The sequence below is a fragment of the Ostrinia nubilalis genome, chromosome 10 (genome assembly GCF_963855985.1).
Source record: "Ostrinia nubilalis chromosome 10, ilOstNubi1.1, whole genome shotgun sequence".
In the NCBI taxonomy this organism is placed as follows: domain Eukaryota; kingdom Metazoa; phylum Arthropoda; class Insecta; order Lepidoptera; family Crambidae; genus Ostrinia; species Ostrinia nubilalis.
The window spans coordinates 4,181,634-4,205,886 of record NC_087097.1 but is presented as its reverse complement, the minus strand read 5'-3'; the positions used below and the strand labels follow the sequence as shown (position 1 = coordinate 4,205,886).

General features: G+C 37.1%; 1 protein-coding gene across 1 annotated transcript; it reads left to right on the top strand.

The window, feature by feature from the left end:
• Nucleotides 1-9,150: 9,150 nt before the first annotated feature.
• On the top strand, nucleotides 9,151-10,253 carry LOC135075524 (salivary glue protein Sgs-3-like). The gene is made up of 2 exons (XM_063969948.1): nucleotides 9,151-9,352; nucleotides 9,529-10,253. The coding sequence occupies exons 1-2, from the start codon at nucleotides 9,346-9,348 to the stop codon at nucleotides 10,251-10,253; spliced, it is 732 nt and encodes a 243-aa protein (XP_063826018.1). The 5' UTR covers nucleotides 9,151-9,345.
• The last annotated feature ends 14,000 nt before the right edge of the window (nucleotides 10,254-24,253 follow it).

The window sequence follows — 24,253 nt, the reverse complement described above, 5'->3', positions numbered from 1 at the left end:
ATGGTTTCCAACATGGCAAAAATCTGAACCAGCGATCCGGTATTGACGGTGGCGCCCCACTGTCAATGTCATCGACAGGACAGTCCAGCCCCCCTAGACAAAACGCACTTTTTGATCGAATCGAAAATCGAATCCGTCAAAACTCCATACAAAAAAGGGGCTTTTCGACCACTTTTCGACTGGTTTGCGATTATAATTTGCACTTTGTCTAGACCCACAGTATTTTGGAACTATAGTTCCGAAATAAGTCAAAAACATGCTAAAGTTTTCGGTGGTTGCCATAGTAATCTCCATTTTGCTAGCAATGCTCATTATCGGCTGGTGATTTGCAGTGGGTCTAGACAAAGCGCAAATTATAATCGCAAACCAGTCGAAAAGTGGTCGAAAAGCCCCTTTTTTGTATGGAGTTTTGACGGATTCGATTTTCGATTCGATCTGATTCGATCAAAAAGTGCGTTTTGTCTAGGGGGGCTGGTGATAGGCTGAACGCAGCCTTTTTTTTTACGCTTTTTTTGTTCGATTCTTTCTTTGTGTTTGCTTTCTTTTGCCACAAACATGCTGAGGCCACGAATATGGATGCTTTCCACTGTTTGCTGTTTGCTTCCGTTTTGTAGGACACAACAAAGGCAGTCAAATTTTTAGTTTTAAATTTTTTAACTATTCCTAAATAAGTAATTTATTATTAGACGTTTTATTTAATGATTTAATAATGATGATGGATGTGATACCTCCCTTTTTTCGTTAGGTTTCAGTAAAGAAAAATATTTATTATCTATTTTATTTCATTTTTCTGTTACATCCATAGTTACATAATGCGCGTTCACGAACACTTATTAGTTAATAATAATCCATCATTATTAAAGATTAATATTCAGCTAAACACTTTTAGAAAGTAAAATAAATCTCCTGAACATAATTTCCCGCCAAGAAGCTTATGACAATCAACATGACACGCCGCCAATTTTCGAAAACAGGAGGAGGAATGCCTAGACCTTGGCCATAAACAAATTACGAAGAAGAAGGAGGAGGAATGCGTGAAATAATAATTCAGAGCTAGCCATAGAGCCTTCTCTCACCGCGATTTGAGTCTTTTGGTAATGCCATGGCCAATTGATACACCGAGCACTGCTGTAAATGGTTCTAACAAGCAAGTCGAATGATTGTACCTACTACCTACTACGAGAAGATAAATGTGTTCGCGTTAGGAATAGATTGTTTGGTACCTTTCTGTTGAACTATGTAGTTCCATACTTCGAGACAATAGCTATTGTTTGAAAGTGATAGGTATTCCCGTAGTCAATGCAATCCCAAAATAGTAGGTATCGAATATAACTGGTACCGACACAGATAAAACGGAAGCTGATTTTGACATGACATGAGTGAACCTGGTAAATAAGGCGACCTATTCACGGTCCTTGCGTACTGTGTAGGGAAATAATTGCATACTTACCCTATACCTACTTATATCAGATAATTATCCTCATGCTTTATATTAACATCAGGTGGAACGTATCTTGCTAGAGGGCCTAAGTACGTCCTGACTCCTGCAAGGAATAGGTAGGCTATTATTTTAATTAACTAAATATCTGATTCTGGACTATCGGTTAGGTAGGAAACATTTTACTAGTCAAAACCGATTTATAAACTTACATTGCAACTAAATTAGATTTCGGTGCGTGAGTAGATGGCTTTCTTTAAAGGGAGGGCACGTGACTGACAACCACCACAAGGGTACCTAAGTGATGAACGGCACGTGTATTTTATGGTATTTTCGTATTAGACGAGAACTGAAATGGTTTACCTTCTGACTAATATGGAACCAAATTTTATCTCCTCTCGGTCAATAAAAGCAATAAAATCGACAAAATAAATAAAAAGAAAATTCGGTTTTCCATCAGTCACCTCACCTAATAAATAGAAAGCAGTCTGAAATGTAATATGTCAATCTCAAAAATACAAAGGACAAAGACAGAATTACATTTACCTGCCCCCTTAGACAAAACGCACTTTTTGATCGAATCGAAAATCGAATCCGTCAAAACTCCATACAAAAAAGGGGCTTTGCGACCACTTTTCGACTGGTTTGCGATTATAATTTGCACTTTGTCTAGACCCACTGTAGCAAATATGTACTTATTTATAGCCTGACCAAGAACATAAAAACCCTCGCCATGTTGCGGAAAACTAATGGTACTAATTTCTTTTAATGGCAACAGTAACTGAAAACTTCATTGACATGTCACCTTGCATGTCAGTCTATTGCTGTCAAAGTGTAAACAAACTTTATTTTAAATGTGTGCAATTGATTTTGTGAATTAAATTGCTAAAATCTTTTTATAGTCGTGAAAGAAAAGTGGTTCACAATGTGTTAAGGTATTTGTCGAAGAGAAATACTAAGGGTTCGGACAATATTTTCATTGAATAATGTTTCCGACAAAGGTTGTCAAATTGACTGACATGTTTATCGTATAGTACAGTCTACAGTCCACTATGAAAATTAGCTGTGGTTTGTTTCAAATACCTATTTTAAAGTTTTTTGTCACTTTCTAAGTGTTGAATTTTATGGAATTGGGAAGGAAGTACCGAGTTTGAAGCGTTCATGAGCAGACATTGCAGTTGAATATTCAAGTTCTGAATTTGATTATTGATGAATAATAAAATAAATCCTACTAACTCGATTGATGGTTTCATTTAATTTATTTAAACCAGGTTACCTATAATAATATTTTTTCGTTAATTTATGAAAATATCAAATTAGCCCGTTATCCTGAATCCTGATACATAAAGTTAGCCTAGTAATTTAACACAGGTACGACTGTACTCAGTGTTGCACTATCAAATGCAATTGACGCGCCTCTATGCCAGGGTTTTTATGTTCCTGGTCAGGCTATAAGTTACTGATTTGTATTGTTGCGTCGACCTTTCTGAACCCTACATTGGGAAGGCTAAGGATGTAGGTATCTAAATAACTAGTTCAAATCGTTATCGATATTTGAATACAATTTTTCGAACTAATTGTGTATTATTCGCCTGAAAAGGTAGAACTAAGAGATGCCTGTAACCTAAGTATTTATAAGAACCCTTGTAATCTTTGTTCATACACAATAAAGACTTTATTACTTTATTCAAAAAATCCATACAGCAAACGGCTTCAGTTTTAGCAATAGTAATAATTTAATAAACTATTGGCCAACTTAAAATCGATGGTCTGCGCCTAGTCTTAGTTCAACCGTGCCTGCTTTTTGATTTTGAATCATAATAGTGTTCTATACTTCTATTAGCGTCGTTTCTGTATTTTGGGGTCCACGGTCACTGGTGCTCATGCCAACAATGCATCTTATTGTGAGAAGAACAAAACTGAGGACACCGTTGTCAAGAGCCTAGTCTTATTAGCTCAACGACAGCCTGATGTAGGGTAAGTGCGCTAGTTTTCGTCCAATTATCGGAGTTGCCAACTTTGTGATGCGAAATGAATATCTTAAAATACCCTTACTCATATGTATCATATGTCATTTTAGTCCTTATATAGTCTACTTTACGTTAATATTATATGACAATAAGTAAATACCACGGGTTTTTTTTATAAAAAATATTTTATGCAAAAGAGGCGATTTCACTAGTTTTCGTCCAAAAAAATCAGTTTTCGTCCTAGTTTACGCTAGTTTTCGACCACTGTGTAGAAAAAAGGGTGCAGTTGAATTATTAACTTAAAACCAATTCTACAATACAGTAACTATGGATTGTGGTATATCATTTGAAAGGTAATTTTGTTAGCTTTCAAATTATATCAAAAAGATTTAAATAAGTTTCTTACCTAAATTTAGGAAAATATTTCAATAGGTCGAAGGACAAATGGACGAAAACTAATCTACAGGAATAGCTAATTTTGGTTTTCGTCCACCCCAGTGCTTGCTCATGACGTCATGGACGAAAACACAACAACGTTTAAAGCTGTTTTTTGTTTTCGTCCACATCTTTTTAACGGTTTTTATGGGTTTATCACTGTTAAAAAGTGGACGTAAACTAAAATGTTTAATGTAATAGCAATAAAGATCATATTGGAAGAAAAAACATTGTATTTTGTAGGTCCATTGAAGTAAAATGATTATTAAAAATATTAACTAGGTGTCAGGGTTTCCGTCCACGTGGACGAAAATCAAAATCTTGCAAAATTGTTATGCTAGTATTAGTCCACTTAATTATCTAAGATTTCTATACAAAAACTTTAATAAACCCTTAAAATAGTGTTTATTATGCTAATAATTAGACATACGTGCCAAAAACATTACGTAAAGTAGCTAAAACAGTAATTAAACATACCACGAAAGTTCCCTACCGGCACGTTATTTTTCTAACTTGACGACGTTTTCCATTCACCTGTGTGCAGCAGTAACTTGCGTAGATTTTTTTGGAGTTATTACTTGTCAAATTACATTTTCATGCAGGCAGAACTGTTACTTAGATTATTATAGATTGTAACAAGTCCAAACTTGCACGGAAAGTTATGTTTGTATTCTTATTTTCCGTATTTGTTTTTGGCAAGTCGGTCAAATGGACGAAAACAGGAGCTGGACGGAAAACCGGCGCAATTACCCTACATAGTAACCATAAGCACGGGCAGTTATACTAGGTACGATTTTCCTTAATAAAGTGATAAAGACTTTGAAGTCCCTATAAATGGTTTTTAAATCTATCGTATCGTTAGATATCTTTTGAAACGATCAATGAATGCTTTTATTTATAATACTAAGTACTAGCTTTTGACCGTGGCTTAACCCGCGTGAAATTTAGTTTGTCACAGATCGTCATAATTATATTATAGCCTATATGTTAATCTGGGTTATAAACAATAATACTGTAAAGTTTCATCAAAATCCGTTAAGCAGTTTTAGTATCAAACATCCAGACATCCAGACATCCAAACTTTCGCATTTATAATATTACGATAGTAGGATATGATAGGATAGTAGGATTATACACCAATAAATCATCGATTGTTTATTGAAATATCGAGCACGGTACCGCACGGTAACACAAAAGGTGATTGTGTCAAATAAGTTTCAAATTCGGCCCATTCTTACGTAATGATGGTAGACTATAGTGCCGAGATTTTCAGGACAAAGGTTCGTGTTCTGATTAAATATCGGGTGGCTGGCAGGTGGAAGGATTGCGTCACTGTTCTTCAATTTGGACCTTCTAAAGGTCCTCGTAAAAGGGTTTTGATCGTTCTTCATTCAAGAGATTAGGTCCGTTTTGGCAATTTGTCTCCCGGATCGGCCCGCGTTGACAAAGTAACTTGTTACGAGGCAGCGGCAGAACTATGAGGTAGAGGTAAATTGGTGATTAACCGGGGCTTCATCTTTCTAGATGTTCCAAATTAAAATCGTTCGTTTCAGCCGAAAGACGTCCACCGCTGGACAAAGGCCTCCCCCAAGGATTTCCACAAAGACCGGTCCTGCGCCGCTTGCATCCAGGTACTTCCCGCGACCTTTACCAGATCGTCGGTCCACCTAGTGGGAGGCCTGCCCACGCTACGTCTTCCAGCTCGTGGTCGCCACTCAAGAACTTTCCTGCCCCAGCGGCCATCAGCTCTTCGAGCTATGTGCCCCGCCCACTGCCACTTGATTTTAGCGATTCTGCGGGCTATGTCAGTCACTCTGGTTCTCCTACGGATCTCCTCATTTCTGATTCGATCACGCAGGGAAACTCCGAGCATAGCACGCTCCATCGCTCTTTGGGTGACCTTGAGCCTTCTTATGAGGCCCATAGTAAGCGACCACGTCTCAGAGCCATACACCATCACTGGCAACACACACTGGTCAAATACTTTTGTCTTGAGACACTGCGGTATTTCGGACGTGAGAATTTCGCGAAGCTTCCCGAACGCTGCCCAGCCGAGTTGGATTCGACGATTAACCTCTTTCTCGAAGTTGGACCTACCTAACTGGACTGTTTGTCCCAGGTATACATAATTGTCAACAAGTTCGAGTGTAGTGTCTCCAACCTTCAGAGGAGTGGGTACAACACGGGCATTTGACATAATTTTTGTCTTGTCCATGTTCATTTTAAGACCCACTTGTTGAGAGGCTCTACTGAGGCCATCGAGCATTGTGTTTAGGTCCTCCACGGTCTCAGCCATGACTACGATATCGTCCGCGAAACGAAGGTGTGTGATATACTCGCCGTTGATATTTATGCCGAATCCGCTCCAGTCCAGAAGCTTGAAAACATCTTCCAGGGCGGTGGTGAACAGTTTCGGAGATATGACATCTCCCTGTCTCACCCCTCGCTGCAACTGGATAGGTTTCGAGTTCTGATCCTGGAGGCGGACCGACATTGTGGCGTTTTCGTACAAGCCCTTCAGCGCTTCGATGTATCTATAGTCAATTTGGCACCGTTGGAGAGACTGTAGCACTGCCCAGGTCTCGATCGAGTCGAAGGCTTTTTCATAGTCCACAAACGCCAGACAAAGTGGCTGATTATACTCCTCGGTCTTCTGTATAATCTGCCGTAGCGTATGTATGTGGTCTATGGTACTAAAGCCTTTTCGGAAACCGGCTTGTTCGGGAGGCTGGAAGTCGTCGAGCCTGCGTGCGAGACGATTCGTGATGACTCTCGAAAACAGCTTGTAGACATGGCTCAGAAGTGAGATGGGTCTATAATTTTTCAACAAGGTTTTGTCGCCTTTTTTGAAAAAAAGTATCACCACACTTCTGTGCCATGCCGTAGGCGTTTTTCCCTCAAGTATGACGGAATCGAACAGCCTCTGAAGAGCCTTTAGTACCGGCGTTCCGCCTGCTTTCAGAAGCTCAGCCGTGATTCCATCATCACCCGGTGCCTTGTTGTTTTTCAGCTGTTTGAGAGCCATTCTAATCTCGTACAGGCTGACGTCCGGGATATCTTCGGTGTAGTGTCGGGTCAGTCTAGCTCTTGGGTCTTCGGCTAGATTTGTGACAGGTGTACGTACACTCGTGTATAATTGTCCGTAGAACTTCTCAACCTCTTCCAATAACTCAGGCCCCGACGAGATGTCTCTGCCATCCTCGGTCTTCAGCTTGGTCAGTTGACTTTGGCCAACAGACAGATCCCTAGCGAACACTTTAGAGCCTTTGTTACGCTCAATCGCCTCGGAGACACAAAAAGTGCCGTGTGGGGACGGCCATAAAGAATACTCTTCCCCACCGCCAACAGGAGGCGTGTCGTAAGAGGCGACAAAATCCCTGCAGCACCGGACGGGCAGCAGCGTCTGCGTGCGAAACCTTATAAAAAACTGCGATCGCCAACCCGCCTGCCAAGCGTGGCGATTAAGGCAAATCCCCCCCATGGAGAGGAACAAAAAAACACGGCCCCTAGTCCCCGGCGGCCCCACTATCCCGGGCCACGGTAGCGGTCACGGTAACGGTGGGGCGAGGGGTGCTAAGAATCACCGGGTACCGACAGGCTACCAACCCCGACGACCTCTGGCCCTGGCAACATTTAACACTCGCACGCTGCGGACTGACGTGAGGCTCGCCGAACTCGAGGAAGAACTGAGCAGGTTGCGGTGGGATATCGTAGGATTATGCGAAGTCCGAAGAGAGGGGGAGGACACCATAATCCTGAAATCCGGAAACCTGCTCTATTTCCGGGAGGGCGACCAGCAGTCCCAGGGTGGTGTCGGGTTTATCGTCCACAAGTCCCTTGTCAACAACGTGGTCCAGATCGAGAGTGTTTCGGCGAGGGTAGCGTACCTTATACTCAGAATCACCAAACGGTATTCGCTGAAGGTCATACAGGTATACGCACCGACCACGGAACACCCCGACGACGAAGTGGAGACTATGTATGAGGATATTTCCAGAGCCATACATAGCTCCCGGTCCCATTTTACCGTTGTGATGGGGGACTTCAACGCGAAGCTGGGTAGACGAAGCGATAATGAGCTGAAAGTGGGGCAATTTGGGTATGGAGAGAGGAACGCACGTGGCCAACTGCTGGCTGGCTTTATGGAGAGGGAGGGCCTCTTTATGATGAACTCCTTCTTCAGGAAGCCAAAACAGCGAAAGTGGACATGGCTGCATCCCAATGGCGCTATAAAAAATGAGATCGACTTCATCTTGTCGACGAAGAAGCATATATTCAATGATGTCTCTGTGATCAACTCGGTCAAAACAGGAAGCGATCACCGAATGGTAAGAGGCACATTGAATATCAGACCCAAGCTCGAGAGGCGTCGACTGATGAAGTCTACGCTCCGCCCAGCGCCCATCCAACTCCAAAACCCCGAAAGCTTTCAGCTCGAGTTGCAAAATCGTTTCGAATGCCTAGGAGACTGCGAAAATGTGGACGAATACAATGACAGGTTCGTGGAAATTGTCCAAACGACTGGGTCTAAGTTCTTTAAAACCCGTCGTCCAAAAGGAACCAAAAAGATCTCTGACCTCACCAATAAACTTATGGAAGAGAGACGAAACTTGGTTCTGCAGTCCTCTGAAGATGCTGCTCAGTATCGGCGTCTTAACAGACAGATCTCCAAGTCTTTGACTCGCGATCTACGCCAATTTAATACAGATCGTATAAATTAAAATACAGGACTGAATTTAGTTTCTATCAACTAGAAATAGAGTACTAATTGCTACAATAATAAGCTCTTTTCAGGGTTCAGAAATAGGTATATTATGAATGTAATAAGTAGAAGAAATTTTTGCTTTGGTACGATTATTAATATAATCCCACCGCTCGTTTTCACCACTGCAACTCCTGTGAAGCCAGGATCTACAGCTGCTTGTCCACTATTAAAAGGACCAGTGAAGGAAGTTAGTCCCCTGTCATTGGTTCCGCTATGAAATTGTCTCGATTGATGGTGTCATCATCATCATCATCATTAAGCATTAGATACTATAAGTATTTCTTAGGGATCAATTTTACTTACCTAACTAACAATAAAATTAAATAATCTTATACTTAGATAAAGTAAGGAGAGCTTATGCAGAAGATAAGATAAGATAAGATAATACAGAAGGTGTTCCCATTTTCCAAATAGGATTTAAAACTTATTATTTTTTATAATATTTCCACAGAATTTTCAACATGATTTAATATCGAGTTCAATAAGCTATTTTACTATTGGCAATAAAATATTATTTCACTTCTACTTCAAGTTTCGAAGAATTATAAGTGAATAATAATCCAAGCTATAGTTTTTGAATTCCGTTAAAACATGTGATGTAGATCATTAAATTAGGATTCAAAATTTTCACCGATCGCATTTTTTATGGTGAAAAATTACCGACTAAAGTTATTAACAAAGAAAAATGGATTATTAATATTTTGAATGCGAAAAAATTATGTATTCATAATATTAATATGCAAAGTAAGTAAATACCTACTCATAAATTAATCTGACTTTGTGCAAGGAATGGTTAAAATAGGGATATTGAATGGCGTCGAATTGTGCTGAAAAATCTATAAAATTGGAAGTCTAAATTAAAAAGTAGTGTTTACATTTATTTGCGATGATTAATTGATGCTACTCTGTTTTATTTACAGTGGTAAAATTCGCAATTATTCTAATGTCTGGTGTACTAGGTAGAAAATGGTCGGGACCTAAAAACGATCCCTTGATTTTCATTGCGAATCCTGTCGAAGCCGACATGCCTGGTCACTGGATGCCTTTGAGCATCGTCAAGGTCATCCTTGAGAAGACCACCCCTAAGCCGATCACTTTCCCATCGAGGAAACCACTTAAAATTACCATGCCTCCAACAACTCCTAGTACTACAACAACAGAAGCTCCTACAACGACTGAAGCTCCTACAACGACTGAAGCTGCAACGACGACTACAGAAGCTGCAACGACTACAGAAGCTGCAACGACTACAGAAGCTGCGACAACTACAGAAGCTGCAACAATTACAGAAGCTGCGACAACTACAGAAGCTTCTACAACGACAGAAGCTACAAAAACTACAGAAGTACCAACAACGACTACAGAAGCTCCCACAACAACTACAGAAGCACCAACAACGACTACAGAAGCTCCTACAACGACTACAGAAGCTCCCACAACGACTACAGAAGCTCCAACAACAACAGAAGCTACGACAACTACGACAACAACAGAAGCAACGACAACTACGACAACCACAGAAGCTACGACAACTACGACGACAACCACTACAACAACACAAGCTCCATCAACGAAACGGATGCCAAAACGAGGTTCAACTAGAAAAGATAAGGACTCGCATGCCAATATGAATGCGAAAAAATGAATTAGTTATGAATCTTTTTTAAAAAGCAGATTGTACAATATTTTGGAGAGTTAGTTAAAACAAAAATCTCTGAATTAATAAAGTAATTTAAAATCTTAATCCCGTTCAACTCCCATCCTGATATCATACTTGCATCCTTACTTACATCCGCCTTTGTTAATTTACTATCTATTATTTAATGGAATATTGAAACAGTTAATTTTGTCTAATTATTCAGGTAGCAGGCAGGTACTGTCTGTCCAGCGTAGAGCGTGTAGTTAAGCCTCATCCTCCATTTACCTCTGGTAAATTACAGAGGGTGCGTTCTGCAGTGGAGCTTGATGATATACTGGTAGTAGTAACACAGATACTAAAGTTATATTCAAATGAAGAAAGATGAATATCAGAAAGAGACTTCTAATACATTAAAATGGTTAAAGAAAAATCTTGCATTCCTATCTACCTACAAGCACAATAAAATTGCTATCCACTCGTAAACTTCTTGCAAAACTTGACTGTACAAGGGTGAATTTCAACAAGTGCATATTTTTGCCTAATTTTGGTGGAAATTGTTATTTGTGTATTTTTATTCTTTAATTATAGATCAAATTTATTGGAAACTTATACTGTTTCTAAAATGATTAAGACATTAAATTTTGTCCAGTAGTTTCTTAGATTTTCCTTACACCAAAATTAAGAGAACACCAAAATTTATATTAAAGCACCAAAATTAGAAAATATGCTGTCAGTCGGTCATATCTTAGTGCCAAGCTCAAGAAATGGTTTTAAATTTACCAGCACCGACTCCAAAAATATTAATCATGGTATATTGTCCTAATAAATAAATAACGACGTACTTATTTTCTACTTTTAAGTGATTGTTGGCGTCGGTTTTAATTTTTTTGTTAAAATTATTTTTTTTCATGCTTTTTAGTTGATTAGTCCTTGTTATTGTCACTGAAGAGGGACAGAACCTATGTTTAATGTGATTAAGACTATAATTTTCCATTTTGTAATGGAAAATTATAGTCTTAATCACAATCCAAGTGTAAATAATCTTCCTAGCAAAATACAGGCTCCCTACTTTAAATATCGGCAACTAAAAAGTATCAATTTATCATGTGTCAATGTATGTATCAACAAATGAGTATTGAGTATCATCTAACTCCTAACTTATGTTGTTTGACCTTTCATCATCAGCTCATCTTAAATACCTGAAATAATACAACTGTATGTACATACCTACCTAAAATATTTAAAGAATTATCCTCCAACTCCTAAGCGTTAAGGAGTTTTACCTTCCATCATCACCTCATCAACATTAGATGATGACTACTTGAATAACTTTAGAAAACGTATTGCATTCCTACAAAATTTGAGGTTTACTCTCGATTTCCCTAGGATCCCATCATCAGATCCTGACTTGGTGACAATGGGACCACCACATAAGTGTACCCTATAGAACAAAAAAAGAATTTTGAAAATCGGTTCACAATTGACGGAGTTAAGTCGGTTAAAAATGCTTTGGTGCACCACCAAAAACACCAAAATTGACTCACCAAAATTAGATTCTCGTTGAAAAAGCTAAATTATATGAAATCTGTTTTAAATATAACAATAACATTTTAACACATGGTATGAAAACAGTTCCTTTACATTATACGAGGAATTCAACTAAAAAGAATAGCTTAGAAATCTTATACAAAAAGACACCAAAATTGCAGAATTGTTGTCCGTTTAAAAAAAAACAACACATTTACGTTTTTGGCGGGAAGACGCAGAGGTCTTGCACCCGTCTGCCGTTACTGCTCGCGGGGGCGGTACTAAACCTAACGAATGATGGGAGTGTTTAAATCCTGTTTGATCTTTAAAGAAACTGACGAGCTATTTCATTATTGACACCAAAATCATAAATTTTTCGCGGACAAAACTTAAGGACGTGACTTAATCACAGTTATTTGGGAAACTTGCTTAATTTGGTAATCTTAGATAATAGATAGATTGTATAATCCAAAAATATACTTTTTCCCTAAGTTCTGTTTTGATCTTCAGCTAAAAAAATACATATTGTAAGAAATTAAGGATGTGGACACTGCACCAAAATTAGAAACGCTTAGTTCAATTATTTTTTGTCGAATTTGTAAAAGAAAATACTCATTTATAATGTTGTCCTCAAAATGGAACCTCTGTATATTTTCGTGTAAAAAAAAATCAAAGTTCTATGTCATAAAAAACATATGATTTTCAGCTACGCCGCTCAAAAAATGTGTTTGGGAAATTGACCCACAACATTTTGAAAAGTTCTCTTAACCAAGCTGCATTTTCAGGAAAGCCATGTACTTTTTCGTAGATCAGGTAACCTTTTTGAATTAATTGACAATTTAATAGGTCTATAAAATATTGTAAAAGAATTATTGCAATGTAATCTAATATGGCCAGATGAAAAAACTGTAAAAGACAAACTGTGTCAAGGCTGACCGCCGACCATTGGCATGGAATCAACGGGATAAAAGAAACCCTGTGGGGAGCGCAAAATTGAAAACTTGATGAGAAATACGCTTTTCTGAAGGAGAAAATTGACCTAAAATTATTGTAAGTACCTTGGTTATGTTGTTGTTTCAGCTCTTTTTTAATAAAATTTATAGTTAACTGGTTCGGGTTAACTTTACTTGTTCAAAAAATTGGATATTACCTATAGTCACTTTATGTATAGCACATAAATGCTGCATAAATTTCTAATCAAATAAATGTGTTATAAAATGCTAAAACACGCATTTTACCTTTTTAAATAATGAGTACAACAGTACTTATTATTATTCTGTGGTACAACTACAAATCAACACTCATTAAGTGTAATAAATTATTGAAAAATGAAATGAAAGTATTATAATTTACTTTTCTCTACACTGCTATTTACTAAGAAGGTAGGTATACTATTAAAAAATAAAAATAATGTTTCTTGTGCCTACTTTTCCTGGCTAGCATCATCCATCACAGACTGCACCTTCTCGATCAAATCATGATCGAGCACGCATTTTTTCTAAACAAAATCCTAACGCAATTTGAAATTTTTTGAGCGATGTATGCCTCAGTATCCTTCGACCTATCAGTTCCAGAAAATTTACTGCCTAGTCCCTCGATAACTTATGTTGGTTTATTCTTTTGTTTGGGTGCGAAAATGTTTCTCACTTCTTAGAAACATTTTGATAGCAGGCATTTTAATTGTAATATGTGTTCTTTCTATGCTGCCCCACTGTTTAGAGACAGTGATATTTGGGTGCCCTCTTAGACGCATAACATTTTTCATCATAATTTAGTTTGGTATAACAGTATTTGCATAAAGTTTTTTCGCATAAACTTTGATATGCATAGTTTTCTAAATGCATAATGGTTTCTTAGGCATAATAATAACTTTCTCTAATTTTCAATACCATAATTTAAATAATCATAAATGTAAAGAACATAATTTTTATATACATAAAGTTTGTTTTTAATAAAATGCTATAAACATAATTTAATTATTTATAACATTTAAAGTCATAAATATTGTCTATAAGAGCAACCAACATTGAAGAGTAAATAATTATGTATTTGTGATGTTGCGAACGATCCTCCTTCCACCTTTATACTCTTTCGGCCTATAGATTTGCAAAAACTAAATTCTCTGTATCATTGTCATTTTTGTTCTTAATTTTTGACCTGTTTCTTAGAAAACTTAAGCTCGTGAAACTACATTCTGTTTGATCTTGAATCCCTCTTATCTATTATAACGCATATATTATACAGTCCACATTTCTTTTACAACATTAAGCTTGCCTGGTCTGAAATTATGTTGATCCCGACTGGCCGTGGTCTCTTCCACGTGGTACTAGTCTGCCCTATACTAGAGTGTAATTTAAAAGCCGGAGGCGCGGAGGGAGTGCGGTCCTCGCTCGCTGTAACATATATCCGGCAGCCGTGCGAGCTGGAGCGGCTGAGGCTGGTCGCCGAAGGCGACCAGCAAGCCGAAGCTGCGGAAGCGAGCATGGCATGCCGGGTATATGTTACGCCAGAGCGGAAGGACCGCACTTCCCGCAGCGCCGGAGATAAGGCAATCCTAATGCTTGCTTGCATGCTTGCTTGCATGCTTGCATGCTTGCTTGCATGCTTGCATGCATGCTTCCTTGCTGCTTGCTTGCATGCTTGCTTGCTGCTTGCTTGTATGCTTGCGTGCTTGCTGCTTGCTTGCATGCTTGCTTGCATGCTTGCTTGCTGCTTGCTTGCTGCTTGCTTGCTGCTTGCTTGCTGCTTGCTTGCTGCTTGCTTGCTGCTTGCTTGCTGCTTGCTTGCTGCTTGCTTGCAGGCTTGCTTATTTGCATCCTTGCTTGCATGCATGCTTACATGCTTCCTTGCAGCTTGCTTGCATGCTTGCTGTTTGATTGCATGCTTGCTGCTTGCTTGCATGCTTGTTTGCATGCTTGCTTGTCTATTTATATTTGTTAACTTATAACATTTTTATATTTCATATTTGTTAAAATTATGGTATTTTGTATATTATGAATGATAATATTTATGGCATTGGTTTAGATGCCAATAAATGTTATGCCTAGAAATCGTTATTAAAAAAACGAGTATACAGAAAAAATATATACTAAAATATTATTATAATAAAAGTGGTTATGGCAAAAAAAATATGCCTTATGAATTATTCTGTATGAACGTTATGCGAAATGATGAGTATGCCAAAAAACTTTATGCACTCTTAAATTATGACAATATTTTTTATGCAACCGAATATGGACCCGTGATATTTTCATTTCAATACTTTCAACTATTCCTAACTTTAGCTTGGTTTTGCGTAAGTCCATGCGTCAATGGGAACAAGATCCTAATTCAAGTCAACATGTCCTTTTCCTGAAGAAAAGAGACGAAACCATCCATTAATTTAATCCAATCTATAATAGTCCAGTAGAATTAGCTTTTAAATCGGAAATAATTCCTACAAAAGATTTTATTGTTTTAATGGCTTCATTGGTTGCCCATTAAGACTCTCCTAAGTTTTCGACTTCGACGGAGTTGTGCTTAAGTGGTGGGGGCCCCCGAAAGAGGCACTTTTTCGGTTTTCCGGTTATACCGCGTAAAGGACTTACCCTATCAAAAAGTGGTCTTCGTGACGGTTGAAGGGCACTTAATCCTGCATTGAATAAGACCAAATTCATATGTTTTGGACAAACCGTTCTCGAGCTAATGTTCGGCAAAGTAGAAAATATACGTATAATTAATGACCCTCTCTACGTCCAATGGTTTGTTACCCACAGGCTTCCAAGTCTTGAAAAGGGCCACCTCAACCAGTGTAACCCTATCAAGGCTTACGAGCTTGATGCGCCTATCCTTGTTCGTCCCAGCCGTTCCTTAACTGCGGTTGCTGCACCTCTTCCTGGCACTCACCTGAACGACTCTGTGTTACCTACTGTGGCTGCCCCTCTTCCTTGTATCCTCCTGCATGACTACGTTGCCTAGCCGTATGCCTGGTCTAAGGTTCGACGCCAAAAATCAACAACAACAAGTTCATATTAAAACGCTGAAGAGTATTTTGTTTGTTTGTTTGAACGCGCTAATCTTAAGAATTACTAGTTTGATTGAAATCATTATTTTTGTGTTGAATAGCTCATACATTGAGGAAGGCTATAGGATATATACAATCACTCTACGACTAATAGAGGCGAAGCAGTAAAGAAAAATGTTGCAAGCACGGAAAATAGTATTTAAACTATTTTCACGCGTACAAAGTTGATTTTGTGGCGTCGAACCTTGGACCAGGCATATAGCTAAGCAATGCAATCGTACAGGAGGGTACAAGGAAGAGAGGCAGCCACATTAGGTAACACAGAGTCGTTCAGGAGAGTGTCAGGAAGAGGTGCAGCAACCGCAGTTAAGGAACGGCTGGGACGAACAAGGATAAGCGAATCAAACTCGTGAGCCTTGTTAGAGTTACACTGATTAAGGCGACCCTTTACAAGGCTTGGAAGTATGTGGGTAACAAGCCATTGGACGTGGAGAGGGTCATTAATTATACGTATATTTTCTACTTTGCCGAACTTTAGCGCGAGAACGGTTTGTCCAAAACATATGAATTTGGTCTTATTCAATGCAGGATTAAGTGCCCTTTAACCGTCATGAAGACCACTTTTCGATAGGGTAAGTCTTTTACGCGGTATAACCGGAAAACCGAAAAAACGCCGCTTTCGGGGGCCCCCACCACTTAAGCACAACTCCGTCGAAGTCGAAAACTTAGGAGAGTCTTAATGGGCAACCAATGAAGCCATTAAAGCAAAAAAATCTTTTGTAGGAATTATTTCCGATTTAATCAATTTTTGTGTTTAATTCTACTGGCCTATAAGCGCTGTTCTTGAAGACAAAAACTCTGAAAGTGAAACCAAAAAAACTTGATTACGGACATTGAATCAGCCCTGACAACCCAATCGCCTTTAATGATAGCGTGGGAACATACTTCCCTTTATTCCCGTTGGACCTCCTTGATAATAATTATTTTCCCTATTCATTCCTAGGACTCTTTGGGTCCCTAACGATCCGTTTGCGGGCAGAAAAGATTAGTTGCAAGACCTTGAATACGACCCATCCTTGATTTCAATACCTTTTGCTTAACTATAGGTAGATATTTTAAGATTTTTAATAATTTTCTTGGAATTGGGATTACCTACATAGATAACAGGTTTGTCTTTTGAAATAATAGAGCTCACGAAGTTTATGAAATCTATTTTAGTCAATCGCAGACAGCTAGATTTAGACTTAGCTGATGCATTTAGGTCACTACTATTTAAGGTAGCCTCTGTTGTCAGCCTTTTCATGAACAATTAAGAATAAACTGGTTTGATAAAACGAGATTATTAAGTACTAATTGAGCCGGGATTAAAGTTAATCGTGGAAAATAGTGACGTAATTTTAGTTTCAAGAAAAAATCAACTTCTTAGTAACTACACATCTCTCTCATTGTTACTTAAAATCGCATAACTTTTGTTATATTCAGAGTGATTTTCCGAGCAATAACAAAGAATAATAACGGCATAATATAACATTTTTCTATTCAAATAACCGTATTTGGACTATTATCTAGAACATGAATTTCTTAAGGCGAAGTGACCCATGTGATAGGCGGCCATTTTTCACGGCGTTGAACTTTATGGCGCGAAAAATGTTTCTTATCTCAACTAAAACCGAGGCAAGGACGCCCAGAATGTACGCCTTTGCTACATTTCTTTCAGATGAGTGCGTAAATCGGTTTTCATGCGGAGGTCTACCCTGTGAATGATCGATTCTATGCACCTTTATCATCGACTTGCTTAGAATGGTGAATAAGGGAGACAGGTAGAGTCGAGTCAAAAACGTCTGGAAGAATAGGGTCTCAGAAATAGAAGATTATCTGATTGAATTTAATTAGCATAATGCCAATGTCCTAAATCGATGTTGAACTTGCATTATTTATAATATTAATTCATTCAGTCATTTACACGCCTAAATCACTGAAGTAATTTTAATCAATTTTGCCATGAAAATAGATTGAATTATATATTACTTATATTACTCGTAGAATGTCTTAAAATATCTATTTTTGTATAATAATGCGAAGGAATAGGCAGAAAATGTTTTATTTTAGATAGTCAGGTACGTTTGTTCATTAAAAGACTAATCAGAAAGCCATATACTTACTACTTTGTCACGCAGCGCTTTCTTATAAATTAATTAAAAGTATTCTCTCAGGAATTACCTAATCAAAAATATCTTCAACCTTTAATACCTTGATTTAATTGGAAACTATAGAGATGTCGCTTTTAATTAGTCAAATGAAGCAATAGAGTTCGTCTAGACTAGACTCTAGACAGATTTATAAAGTTAGAGATAATTTTAACATAACTCGTCGAGAATAAGTTAAAAGCGTAGTTAAATACAAACTAGGTACCTATACTTTAACATGAAATATATAACTCTCTTTAGCATGATAAATGGACATTCTTTCCGTCAGTAAATAAAGGCTTATATTTTATACATTTACTAAACCTGGGTTGGCCTGATTAAAAATATTACGTGAGAAAAATGACGCAGAAAAGATTAGTTTTTCATTTGGATATTTTATTATCGCTGATTCTTAACTTTAGTGTTTTCAAAGTCATTATTAATTATATATTTTTTATATATATTTACGCCCGTATTCACAAACGATGCTTGCTTATAAATTGTGCTGTAATTGTTGGTCTGTGACAGCTGACAGTGACGTTTGGGCTTTTCGCGCCTCTGAGGGAATGGGCTCTCTACGAGCACGAGCGAGCGCTTCAAGATGGTTGCTCTGCTGAATATTTAAAGCCTGTCTTTTCATTGAATAACATCCTACACTACATGGTGGCAGCGGTGGACAGCATCAACTGCAAGTGGAGAGAGATCGAGTGTGAGAAAAAACTATTGCTAAGATGTCGGGAACCAAGAATAATATGGTTGAGCCTCCCAAGGCCATGGACTTTGGGGATCCGGCGGCTTGGACGAGGTGGATTCAGAGATTTAGACAATATATAAAAATATGCAATGTAACGGACGATGAAGAAAGAAGAGATTTAATGTTGTATTGCATTGGAGAAAGAAGTGGGGAGGTGATGACTCAAATTGGAAAGAAAGAAACGTTCGAGGAAATTGTGCAGGGATTTGAAAACTATTTTGAACCAAGAAGAAACATAATATTTGAAAGAGCGAAGTTCCACAACAGAAAACAATTGGCTGGAGAAACCTTTACAACCTATATAACCGAAATTTACAATCTCGCAAAAAACTGTGAATTCGAGAAGATCACTAAGGAAGAGATAATGAGAGACAAAATAGTTGTTGGCATCAACAATAGCAAGTTAAGTGAAAAACTCCAGCTTACTCAGAATTTAACCCTACAAATGGCCATAGATATTATAAAACAACATGAATAGATATTATAAAACAACATGAATCACAAACCAAACAAACAGAGGAACTATATGAGGAGCGGGAAGTCGGGAGAATCAAAAAGGAATTCAAGGAACAAAACAGAAAATGTGGGGCTTGTGGCTTTCAACATTATAATAAGATAACTTGCCCGGCAAAGGACAGCAATTGTCATCGATGTGGGAAGAGAGGCCACTATGCAAGAGTATGTAGAAATTTGAAAACTGTACAAGTAATTGAATAAAAAGAAAATCACTTGGAAGAAGGTAAAACCGTTCACTTTATATCTATGTTAGAGAAAACTGACATGAAAGTTTGGAAATGTAATGTTTTTGTGAAGGAATTTGATAAAACAGGATTATTTTTGGTAGACTCAGGAGCGGATATAATTTGTGTGCCTTTAAATTTCTTACCAGAGAGTTACATTAAACAACTAAATAAATCTGACATTATTGTTAAATCGGCTGATCAGAGAAATTTAAAGGTGTTAGGATTTCTTAATTTGACATTTGTATATGGGGGAAAACATATTGTAGCTAAAGCTTATGTAATTAATTCAATTTCCCAACCAATTTTGAGTAGAAGTGCATGTTGTCAACTGAATATATTGAGTGTTAATATAAATTCAATAAACACAAGTAGTGAAATTTCTATGTCTGAGATAATGAAAGAATTTCCCTCTTTATTCCAGGAGTTGGGTCAATTTAAGGATGAGATTCATATCAAACTGAAACCTGATGCGAAACCTTTTGTGCAAGCAGTGCCTAGAGTGGTTCCGATACCACTATTAGAAAAATTAGAATTGGAATTAAACAGGTTGCAGAAATTGGGTATAATTGAGACGGTGGAACAAATCACAGAATGGGTGGCTCCAATCGTTTGTGTACCTAAAGAAAATTGTGAGTTGAGGTTATGCTGTGACTACACACAATTTAATAAAAACGTAAAGCGACCATACTTCCCTATTCAGAATGTACAGTATACATTATCTAAGGTAAAAAATGCAAAGTTTTTTTCAAAAATTGATATAAATAAAAGTTTCCATCAGTTAAAATTGAGTGAGGAAAGCCAGCTTCTGACTACTTTCATATGCCCTTTTGGTAGATTTAAATACACTAGACTTCCATTTGGTTTGAATTGTTCTACTGAATATTTTCTTACAAAGTTTTCAAAGATACTTAAAGGCTTAAATGTCATTTTCCATGTCGATGATATTCTCGTTTTTGGGAGCACAAAGGTTGATCACGATAATACACTGAGATTAGTTTTGGAAAGATTGGTACAAGAGGGATTAACAATTAATAAAGAAAAATGTCAAATTGGAGTAAGACAAATAAAATTTTTAGGTTTTGAATTATCTGACAAAGGTATATCAGTGGACACTAACAGAATTCAAGCCATAAAAGAATTTTCTAGGCCATGTAATAAAGTAGAATTGCAGCGATTTCTGGGCATGGTGAACTTTGCTTCGCGTCATATTAAGAACAAATCTGAAAATTTAGCACCTTTGAATAGTTTATTAAAGAAAGATGTTGAATTCTGTTGGGGTCCAGATCAGGAGAAGTCCTTTATGAGTATTAAAGAGTTATTATGCAAATCACCTGTATTAGCATATTATGATCATACAAAACAGGTCATTGTCAGTTCTGATGCAAGTTCTTATGGTCTAGGAGGATGTTTACAACAAATAGATGCAAAAGGGAATAGACAGATAGTAGCTTACATATCCCGCACAATGTCTGAAACAGAATGTAGATACTCTCAAATAGAAAAGGAAGCTTTGGCTTTAACGTGGGCAGCAGAAAAATTTCAGGAATATATAACAGGACTAAAAATTGTTTTTGAAACTGACCATAAACCTTTGCTTCAGATATTACAAACTAAAAATTTGGATGATTTAACACCTAGACTACAAAGGTTTCGTATCAGGTTAATGAGGTTTTGTTATGATATAAATTATGTACCTGGAAAAGATTTGGTACTAGCTGATTGCTTATCTAGGGCTCCACAAGAGGGTGTAAGTAATGACAATGATGACACAGATACTATATGTTATGTATCTTAATTAATAAAAAATATTCAACTTACAGATTTATATTTAAAGAAAATTGTAGAGAATCAGAACAGGGACAACATCTGTAAATATCTAAAAAAATATACACTTGATGGATGGCCCGAAAAGAACAAATTACCTGTTGAATTAATTCCTTATTATCAGTTTAAGAATGATTTTAGTATTTGTGAAGATTTACTGTTAAAAGGGACTAGAATTGTTATTCCAAATTGTATGCAAAAAGAGATGTTGGATAATATTCATTTGGGTCTTCAAGGCATTGTGAAATGTAGACGTAGAGCTCAGACTACAGTATGGTGGATAGGTTGTAGCATCCAAATTGAAAATATAATAAAAAACTGTCCAGAGTGTACAGAACATAGAACGAATCCAGTAAATCGATTTTGTAGAGATGATGTTCCATGTTCTGCTCCTTGGGAAGTTATAGCTGCTGATTTATTCTTACATAAAAACTGGTACCTAATAGTAACTGATTACTATTCGAGATTTTTTGAAATTTTTGAATTATCCTCTTTAAATGAAAAGACAATCATTAGTAAAATCAAAGAACTGTTTTCTAGGTATGGAATATGTAAAGTTTTTAAATCGGATAATGGTCCTCAATTTAGACAAGAATTTAAGAGATTTTCTGATGAATATCATTTTACTCATATAACATCCTCGCCCTATTACAGCCAATCTAATGGCCTAGCAGAAAATGCTGTTAAGATTGCAAAAAATGTATTAAAGAAAAATGAAAATAACATTGATAAAGCTTTGCTTGAATATAGATCTACACCTCTGGAAAATGGATTTAGTCCAGCAGAACTATTAATGGGTAGAAAATTGAGAACATTTTTTCCGATTTCACCTGTTGACTTACCTGTAAAACAAAATGATATTTTTGTTAAAAAGGAAAAAGAAATTAAAGACAGACAGGAATTTTATTATAATAAAAGACATAGAACTCAAAGATTATCCGATTTAAAGATTGGTGATAGGGTATGGATAACTGATCTTAGATCATATGGTGTTATAATTAATATTTTACCATATAGATCATATCTTGTAAAAAATAATAGAGGGGAGTATAGAAGAAATAGGTGGCATCTAATACCAGCTCCTTATTATAAAAACAATATTGTAGAAAATAATTTGGATACTTTCGAAACATTGACTCCTGCCAATTGTATTCAGGATCCGAATAATACTTGTAACCAAAATACTTGTCCTACTCAAGATCCAAATAATACTTGTAACCAAACTACTTGTCCTACTCAGGATCCAAATAATACTTGTAACCCAACTTCCACAGAAGGGGTAGAAGCCAATATAAATACAGGAAGGTCTATCCGAGAAAGGAGAAGACCTGCTTGGCTAGATGATTATGTCACACTATAACTATTGTCTTAGGTTTATTCTTAGGTAATTTAAGCATAAAGTAAATGTAACTTAAAGTCGTTTAAGCATAAAGTAAATGTAACTTAAAGTAGTTTTAGCATAAAGAAAATGTAACTTAAAGTAGTTTTAGCATAAAGAAAATGTAACTTAGATTTTCTCATTTTTAACTTTGATTTAAATAAAGAAAATCATCTTGAAGCGAGGGATGTGCTGTAATTGTTGGTCTGTGACAGCTGACAGTGACGTTTGGGCTTTTCGCGCCTCTGGGGGAATGGGCTCTCTACGAGCACGAGCGAGCGCTTCAAGATGGTTGCTCTGCTGAATATTTAAAGCCTGTCTTTTCATTGAATAACATCCTACACTACATAAATGAAACAGCAAATCAAATCAAATCTTACAGTGTTGAATAGAGCTCTGTGATTAGTTCGTGTGTGACCCTGTGCGTCCAGGCGCACAGTGAGATCTCATAGTAATTTTTATGAATACGGGCGTTAGACAGATTTCTAACTCGTCCACGATAGTAATATAACCATGGAATTGTACCCGTTGATTAAACCTACTTTATTTACACAAAAGTTTAAAAAAACACATTTTACAGAGTAAGTAATTGTAGTCCCGCTGATTGATAATACCTTTTTTTCACACAAAAGGGATAGAAAAATGTAAGTACTTTCTTCAATGACAGTTTCTTAGGATTAACAAAGTGTTACTTGACAGCTGACAAATAATACCTCCGTCAACGTAGCCCTTACCATTATTCGCGACTAAGAACAAATGGATCGGAAGTGCAAGCAGGATGAGTAATGACGTCACAAATCTCCTTCCCGCAAGATTTACAAACTTTTTTAGATCCCGGTTTCTTCGGGAGCTTAGGGATAAAATGGGCTTTGAAGGGTTCCATACTTTTATGGGATATTTTATTCAGGCATAGCTTAGGAACTGGATTTTGTCCTAAATATAGAAAAGAATAGGTCAAGTTAGGAAATTCCTGAAATAATTTCAATATTTTCTATTATATTATATTTATTTTCTTCTTTTTCCCGCAGATTATCCACGTAAACTACAGAATAACATAGGCCATTTATTTCTGCGGCAATATTTTCTTTCAAATAATACAAAGCTAACATTTTTGAGTTTTATTTTCAACTTTGTTCCATAACAATCATTCTGAAAAATGTATATTTTATTACTGCAAATACTTCTTCTACATCTCTAGACTAATAAATTAGGTACATATATTATCGTACGTTTTGTAGCACAACGTAAAATTAGAGTAACTACAATAATAGGGTGAAACTAGACAATGTTTGAACTGCTTTTCTTTCTTTCACATGTAAATACCTGTCATTTTAGATTGGGGAATCCAAGTGGTGGTCTTGCGGCCTCTTTTTCGGTTTCGCTCTGGTTGCTTGTGTAGCTTCAGTAGTGTCAGCAGGCGTATCTGTGGTAGTTTCTGTAGTAGTTTCGGTAGTAGTTTCTGTAGTAGTGTCTGTAGTAGTTTCCGCAGTAGTAGTTTCAGTGGTCGTCTCTTGCGTTGTTGTGTCTGTAGTAGCATCTGTACTAGCTGCCTCAGTCGTAATTTCTGTTGTAGCTTCTGTTGTAGTTTCTT